Source organism: Anoplopoma fimbria, chromosome 20, assembly GCF_027596085.1.
Source record: "Anoplopoma fimbria isolate UVic2021 breed Golden Eagle Sablefish chromosome 20, Afim_UVic_2022, whole genome shotgun sequence".
Lineage (NCBI taxonomy): Eukaryota > Metazoa > Chordata > Actinopteri > Perciformes > Anoplopomatidae > Anoplopoma > Anoplopoma fimbria.
In genome coordinates this window covers 11,306,813-11,315,426 of record NC_072468.1, presented here as the reverse complement: position 1 = coordinate 11,315,426, position 8,614 = coordinate 11,306,813, and the positions used below count along the sequence as shown (strand labels likewise).

General features: G+C 44.0%; 1 protein-coding gene across 1 annotated transcript; it reads right to left on the bottom strand.

The window, feature by feature from the left end:
- Positions 1–2,235: 2,235 nt before the first annotated feature.
- Positions 2,236–5,536, bottom strand: id4 (inhibitor of DNA binding 4). Its single transcript, XM_054621700.1, is given in 4 exon segments — positions 2,236–3,497; positions 4,197–4,262; positions 4,781–4,839; positions 4,842–5,536. Coding segments are annotated over 3 exon segments (762 nt in total). The 5' UTR covers positions 5,497–5,536; the 3' UTR covers positions 2,236–3,497; positions 4,197–4,214.
- Between the last annotated feature and the right edge of the window lie 3,078 nt (positions 5,537–8,614).

The window sequence follows — 8,614 nt, the reverse complement described above, 5'->3', positions numbered from 1 at the left end:
TATAAACACACACAGGTGGCTCTGCTTGTCCTCAGATGGTCACGGTGGAGCAGGGTGTCTGAGAGGTGTCTGCTACACCCACGGGGGCATCTCTCCATCTCTGAGCTCGTCCACTTCCAACCAGCAGCTTTAACCCACATTTCAGCAGGGTGATGTGGGGACAACTGGACCAGGGTCAGTGTGTCTGTATGTGAGTGGAAGCTGGAGGGGAAGTATTAACACTTAGACAGATACGTCTGTGGTTTAAGGAATATTATTAATGACAGGTGTCTAGGTGAGCATTATTAAAGAAATGGTGTTTAAGATAAATTCCAGAATCAAACTCAAGAAAATATTTGAAGAACAATGTTAGGGCAGAATGAAGATGGATTTAGCTTTTTTTTTTATAGCTTTCCAGACACTTGAAAAGCATGATGAACCATCATCATAATAATATAAATAAGTCCCTTTTTTAATCTTTGAAACATTTGAAACGTTCAACACATCCAGCTGTTTCTACTCGAACACTCCAATAAACCTTGAGGCCTTTATTAAAAGTGTGAATATAATTTTTGGTTGGATTTTGTCGGCAGTTTGTATTTTTAACATCCTACTTCCTGACCGAGCATCCTTTTCCCCATATCTTGTGAACGCATCAGTGAGCTCTACTTCCTGGAAATGCTGCAAACGCTGTCTAGGAAGCGTTGTTTACCGTTTCATCTTTCCTCATCGTAGGTCACTTTAGGGCAAAAGTATCAGAATGAACGCCTGACAGTTAAAGTTTACATGAACATTTAACCTGAATGTTGTGAACGTTCCATTTGTTTCCTCATCTGTTGCATTCATTTATCCTTAAACATTATTATTCTATTTGTGGCTTATCCTGCTTATATTGTACTTGAGACCAATGAATAAAGGTAGGAACATTGAAGCTGTTTTCAATGCTGCATTATTAAAACAATTAATATTCAAATCAAAGAAGAAAAAAGACATAATTGGCAGTTTGCTTTAGTGAGAATACGATACAATATTTAGCTCAAATCTGATTTCTTGGCTGTCACATTTATTTCTGCAATCCTGTACTGAAGCTCATCTTCCTGAATGCAGTCTCAGATCTACTGACAGTCCCCCACTCTGGACTTTAAAATGAAGGAGACTGCTTTTGCTCTGAAGGCCCCTGAAACTAGGGAACATTCCTCTCGAACACCCGTCTTACAACTTTTCTGTACGTTTGTTGAATTAGTTTGATGTGTTTCTTTTTATGGAAGAAATGAGTTGTAACCCTGTTTCAAAAGGTGCTACATAAATAAAGATACTATGTGTGCAATGGATTTAGGTAAAGCCCACGAAACAAAAAAAGCTTCATCCCTAAATCCTGTCGGACTGGTTTTAGGACTTGGATGACAACTGCCAACAAGTGATGATCTTCATCCACCCTTTACTTTCCATTTAAAAATCTCACGCTGCTTTATGTTCAGTTTGGTGAAGGGATGGGTGATACCAATGTCTTTTAATTCAATACAATACAAATAGTTTGGTTGCAGTTTCAACTATAATTTCCTATGCGATTTTTCCTAAAATATGGTCATTTTAAGAAGGAAAAGAAAGGACCATTCAAAGACACACATGACACATACGGCTGTTAAAAGGATTTTACAGAAATACTTTGATTGAATGTTTTGTTTCGAGAGATTAATCATGTTGCTATTTGGCACTTCATTTTCACCAATAGTGCATCTTTGCTGTATTTTGTAGGTTCCGATATCACATTGGTTTCCACAGAAATGTGACCCGAGCCAGCTGAATTTGTCAGGGCTGGTTTTGGAACCACTGTTGTACAAAAGTAGTAAAAATGTACGGAAGCCACGCAGCCACCCACATTTTGATTTATATAATTTTATTATTGATATATTTCTTATGTAATGAATACCAAATAGCGTCAATTAATCGATACCACAGCGTCAGCATCCCCCTCCACCTCCCTCCCCATCCTCGTTATGTGGTGTGACAGCATTGGGAACTCAAAAGCAATAAAAACCGAGACGCCGCCCCCCTCGAGACAAAACTGCAGACGACACACAATTCTTCCTGGAAACTTTTAATTGTTTTTGACAACTCCTCACAAGCCAGTGAAGGTCAAGTCCAACAGTGCAGCTGACAGTAATGTACAAGTGCCCTCTCACACTGGCAGGAGGGTGGTGAGGTAAAGTCGGCGTTTGATGACACGATGAAAAATAAAAGGCGTCTTTTTTCCCCTCTCTCTCTCTCTCTCTCTCTCTCTATGCGTAATTTCACATCTAAAGACACCGCCTGTCGGGTTGTTGTTCAGAAGAAGTCTGTTAATGTTCACATATTTCATCAATTCATAACCAGAGCTGAATGATTTTCACGGTGTCAGTCATTAACTTCTCAAGGAGAAGCTGCGACCGCACAAAAAAGGAACGTTCTTTTAAAAAGGTTTTGCAAAACACTGTCAGAAGTGCCGTAACTCTCAAGAAATCTTTTTTTTTTTTAACAAAGAGTGCAATGTAACAGAATCAATACAAGGAAAAAAATGAATCAAACAGCAGAGCGACCCGGCGCTCCAAGCGGGTCAAAGTCGCCATAGTTAATGAGTACAAAACAATTCAAGAGAAAGCTAGAGTGGGGCGAATCATCAAAAGAACTTGTGTTGAACTCCACCACGGGTTTCTACAGCGGGGAGGGGCTGCTTCAGTGCACATTCAACGTCTCCGCAGTGAGCCTGACATGCTACATATTCAACTATTCCAAAACAAAAAGAAACACTGCAAAGAGTTATAGCTGATATCATCATGTGAGGACAGTATCGGCAGAGCATAACCATCCACGAAGAGACTCAAAAAGGTCGAAACACCATATTTACATAACGACAAAAAAAGAAGGTTTTAATAAAAATATCTTATAATTACAATAGTCTATTTTGAGCATATATGTCTTCCTTTCACATACTTTTATAGAACATTTGTGTCTCTATATATGTACATTCTTAATCGTCTCGAATCGGAAATCGTCCTTCTTTACAATATCAAACATTTTACAGATCCAGGGGATGAGGCCCCCCGTTCAACACAAATCATCTATTTGAAACAATAGATGTCCAAAACATGTACAACCATTTTTTTTAGCAGTTTAGTAAAGCTTTAAACTGGAGTCCTTTTTAGTAATTCTTTAAGCACAATTCACAGACAGTTTTTAAGCGCCCGTTTCCGACAAAAACTTCTTCGGCGTGGGGATTCCGTGGTTGCACTCTAATTAGAGAAGATTTCACGTGACAGGTAGAGGAGCCAAGGAGAAGTCTACATACTGACTCCCTTGGTCGATGGAACCAAACAAAAAAAAGCTGATTATGAGTGGTGATTTTATTTGGGTTGAATTCCTCCTGGCGTTTTAATATAGTTATTTTTTTCCAAATCCCCTTGTGATCGGTGCCTCCAGTTGGGTGTGAGTCCCTGGCGAAGCTTTGCTGGCTTTGGAGCGGCTCTGTGCGGCCTACACACCTGTGGAGGGGGGTGAATAGCGGGTGGGAAGAGAGGAGGAGGAGGAGGAGAGGAGGGGGTGAGCTGCAGAGCTCCAGACTGACTGGCGCCACCGACAAAACAGAGGGCCATGCTTGATCAACAACCCAAAACAAACCAGGTCAAACAACAAGCTCCTCAGGGCTCTCTCTCACACACACACACACAGCAAGCTTTTTTGGCCTTATCCAGGTGTGTTTAGACTCAATGCTATAAATCAGCAGTTTGAATGGGACTGAGAGGGACAGACAGAGAGTGAATGAGAGAGAGAGAGAGAGAGAGAGAGAGAGAGAGGGAAAGGAGTGTGTGTGTGTGTGTGTGTGAGAGAGAATGAAAGAGAGGGCAAACTGAGGTTTTAACCCTCTCTTCTTGCTACATCGGTGACAGTTATTGCGCAAAAAGCACAGCTGCCTCTGAGCTCGTTGCCAATTTTCGTTTGTTCCTCAATTATTATTTTTTCTTTCTTTGTTTCCTCCAGAGCACTCTATGTATATGTCAATTTGCACCTCACATAGGATACAATAATCAAGTTAATGGGTATGGCTTCACTGATGTAGTGTCTCTACTGGGATCCCTTTTTTTTTTTTTTTTTTTTTTTTTGCCAAACTTCTGATTTTAAACTGAGAAAAATTAAGAAACACATTTCAAATAAATGAAGAATGTTATTTTAAGTCAACTTACCAGTGCGGTGCTTGTATCTCAGCGGCATAAAATAGAGTCCTCCGGCTTTTTGACTATTGACGTCCTCTACAAGAAGAAGGAGAAGAAGAAGAAGAAAAAGAAACGTGTCATTAGATAAAGACTAAATAAAGGAAAAGGCCTGAAGCCCCGCAGAATAAATGATATGCAGCAGAGCGGCGGCTATATCTCCCATAATAAATGCTCTTATGAATAACAAATTGCCCTCATTGTGCGCAGTGGAGTGGGCTGCAGGCTGAGGTACTTCACCAGCCCCTGGGATAAGGTGGGCCTCTGACATGCACTGACATTATCATGCAAATCGTAAAAGCCCGCAATCAAGTGCGCAATCTAACCCACGCAAAATGTGTTTGTTTTTCATTTACGCACGATTTTCCAAGGTTGTGCTGTGAGGTGTGTGGTATTTTGTGGATTGTTTTCTTCCCCCCACACATTGGAAGGACAATGACATATAACGGGCATGACGTGCTTTGTCTCCCTGGTGGTGTGCAGCTGTCTGGCAGGCAGCAAAATCGGGGTCCCCGATACAAGTCCCAGTTGGAAACGTCCGTCGGTTTAAAGCTTACCTGGTGGTGGTCGACGTTGAGCACCGTCAGCGGCGTGCGGCTCGGGTTGGAGGCCGGGGAGGGCAGGTCCCGGTCCGCTGTGGCTGCTGCCTGTGGAGCGAAGGGTGCGTCTCCAGGGCCAGCTGCAGGTCCAGGATGTAGTCTATGACATGCTGGAGGATCTCCACTTTGCTGACTTTCTTATCCTGCGGAATGGTGGGCACCAGGCGCTTCAGCCGGCTGTAGCAGTCGTTCATGTCGTACTGCAGGCAGAACAGGTCCTCCTCCTCCACCCTGCACCGGGCGATGTTGAGGCTCTGCTTCGACAGATAGTGCAGCGAGAGCGGGCTGCCGTCGGAGGAGGAGTCCTGGGGCTGGACCGGAGTAACAGCCTTCATTCTAGATAACCAACGGCTCGGAGATATGCAACGAGGGGGGGGGGGGGGGATACGTCTCTGGTAGCAGGAAAGATGTAGAGACGAAAAGCAAATTAGCAAGCGAATAAAAAAACGACCGAAAGGCGGAATCGTAGTCTTGTCAACACATCCCGCGGAGCCGCGCAGTTCCTCGTACTTCGGCAGGCTCGGTGTGAAGGGAGCGAACAGATCCCCTACATTTATAGAGCAGAGGGGAGGCGCCAACCCGACGGCTGATGGGTCGAAGGGAGAGAGGAGCTGGTCAATCAGCCCGCTGCCCACCGACCCAACGACGAAGCCGAGGAAAAAGGCGTGTCTCATTCAGTGCGCGCTGCGGTGGGCTGCCTGTTGGTAGGAGAGGTGTGTGGGTAACAGAGAGAGAGAGAGAGAGAGAGAGAGAGAGAGAGAGAGAGAGAGAGAGAGAGAGAGAGAGAGAGAGAGAGAGAGGGGCGATTTAAATCAGTCAATTGCGCATTACCACCGCTGCACAAAGAAAAAAAAGTCTCGAGTATCTTTTACGTCCAGCTCGTGCAGGAGTTCTTTCTTGGAGATTTGGCCGATGATATTTATATATATATATATTTGCACAACACGTGAGGCCGATTAGCGTCGTGTTTGCATCTTTAGCGCCGCAGTCGTTGATGCGTAATTACGCACGGCCTCGCGTGTATCTATCACTACCCAGTGACAGATGATCCCCAGACGAAACCTCCTGGTTAAACCCGCTTTACCTTCAGAAATGAACCAGCCAAACAATTTAACTCCTCAATTAATAAATACAAACTCACCAAAAGTAGGTAATAATATTCCTAATTATTTTGAGGGCTTGGATAGATGCGTACATATCGGCGGGGTTAGGGGGATAATATCACGTTTGCCTGTTACAACCAATAGGGAGCAGATCAGATTTATTTCTAGTGCTTCTAAAGAGCAAATGGGTTCTCGAGGACACACCATCCAGCTCACCATCATCTCGCATTGAACAAACTGTCGTTATGTCTTCATGTAACAAAACATTTTCGTTTTCACAACGCTGATCGCAGCTCTAGGGGAGCCGGGACGGGCCAATTTGGCAGCGGCGGCGCCTCCTCGCCGCTCCTTCCTCCAGCTGTGTGTGTTATTGTGTGCCTCCTACATTCCTCCACCTCTCCGGGACGCGTCGCCGCTCCGCTCCTTTCCCCTCACTGCCGCCCATCGTGTCTCCCCGCCGGGTAGACTGCCTGGCGCCACACATGGAGAGCTCCTCCATTCACACACAAGACTCCTCTCCTCTACTCTCCTCTGCTCTCCTTTTTTTCCCTTTCCTTCCTCCTTTCTTTCTTTCTTGTCAGGCATGTTGCCAAGACAACATGGAAGCTACACTCTAGCTTCAATTCAGCATCAATCCTGAGTGTTTTTTCACACAGGAATCATACAGGGGCCCCTGAGGTCCGACTCTAGCGGGGATGACACCCACCTCAGTGCCTCTTTGGAGGTTTAATGTCCCAAAACTTTATGGGAACCACCACAGTCTCCTCCGTCATGAATATTGAAAGGCTTAAATGGCTTTAAATGGGTATTTTCGTTCCTCTCTTTCTCTCTGTTTGTCTGTTGCCATGGGAAGCGACTGCTCTGCTCAGTAATGTGTTGCAACAATGTTTGGTTCAGGGACAACTTCAAAGGGGTCAGTGGTATGAGTCGTCGATGGTAGCCTTTACCACTGGCGACGCGGTGCGTGAACTCTCGCCCATGACTAGCAGATGAGGTGACGAGGCCTGAGGGGGGAAACGCTGTTGAGCCTCATCGATGACTCACTAATACTTACGTTTTCACCATTTATGTCCATAACAAAACAGAGAGTTGGAGATTCTACACAGAGTCTGATTCTAAAGCTTCCAAAACATTATAAAACTAAAAAGAGACACTGAAATGCTACAAAGTGCCATTTCCATCCGCCTGTTTTTATCCAAATTTTTTATTTGTGGAAAAACTTAAAAAAACTTAAAAAAAATGAATTAAAAAATATAAGGTGCAATGGAAACAGACCGAGTAAATACATAGGGACATACATAAAGCAGGTGACTTAAACATCACTCGCAAGTTTCTGCTCCAGAAGAATTGGAGCAAAAGAATCAGAGCTGTGTTGAGCGATGACGAGACTGTAACCCTTTAGCGTCTGTATGAGACGCAACAGGCAACCAGTTGGTATTTAACCATTGGAGAAACTGAAATGGGAAAAGTGAGAAAGGAGGTTGCCGTGGACAATTTTGTCAAACAAACAGGACTTTCACCCAGGAAACCACTGTTGGTGTCTCGTTTGCAACCAATTTAGCTGTTGTCTTATTTTGTCGTAGTTTTGTCACGTACTTATTATTACCAAAACCATGATCTTTTAAGTAACCCTAACCAAGAAGTTTTGTTGTGCAAGTAAACCTAAAAACTAAATGAACCAAATGTATGAATAGACACTGTATTTAATGAGCGTGAACTGTATGTTTACTTTGAACAAGAAAATACATTTTGACACTACGAATGTAACGACCTGAAACCGTCTAAAACCGACACTAGAGAGGTCTCTAGAGCATCGTGCTTTGGAGTGTAGGGCCACTGACCAAGCGTTGGGTTTTTGATGAGTTTGGCGTGATAATGTGGTGTCTCGACAGTGCTGACCTTAGAGGGAGAATAGAGCTGGAGATTCCGAAATGGAGTTAATTAGCATAGGTCTTTAGCTATCTGAGAAAATGTGAGATAGGAGCTGATGCATCAACACAACTTTTAACTGTGTACCTTTATATTCCTTCGAGCCAAGCTAGCTAGCTTGAAGAGCCTTTATCTCCCATCAGTAACTCTTCACGGGATGAGCAACTTATTTCACAAGGAAGCACAGATGAATTTGTGTGACCAGGCCTTGATGTAACCTCTCTCTCTCTCCTCTTTGGTTAAAGTATTTGTGGTTGATTAGAATAACCTTGTTAAAAGCACAGAGTTCGGTGTGTCCTGTGTGTGTGTGTGTGTGTGTGTGTGTGTGTGTGTGTGTGTGTGTGTGTGTGTGTGTGTGTGTGTGTGTGTGTGTGTGGGGGGGGGGGGTGTTAGCAGGAATGTAAACAAGGTGCACTTTTGACTCTTTGTGCTCGGTAACCTTGTTATAATTCTATTCTCGTCTGTCTTCAGCCCTGTACCCAGTCAATGACACATGGATCGACCGCAAGTTTTACACATGCAATAATTCAAAGTTGGTGCGAACAAAGGAGGAAACATGAGTGTGCGTTTCTTTTTGTGTGTGTGTGTGTGTGTGTGTGTGTGTGTGTGTGTGTGTGTGTGTGTGTGTGTGTGTGTGTGTGTGTGTGTGTGTTTGCTTTCTCGTGCTTCCTTTGCATGTACATGTACTTCCCTAATTGTGGCCCTTCTGGCTCTACTTCCCTAAAGGTTTATAACAGCGCTGACTGGGGACCGGAGCCGG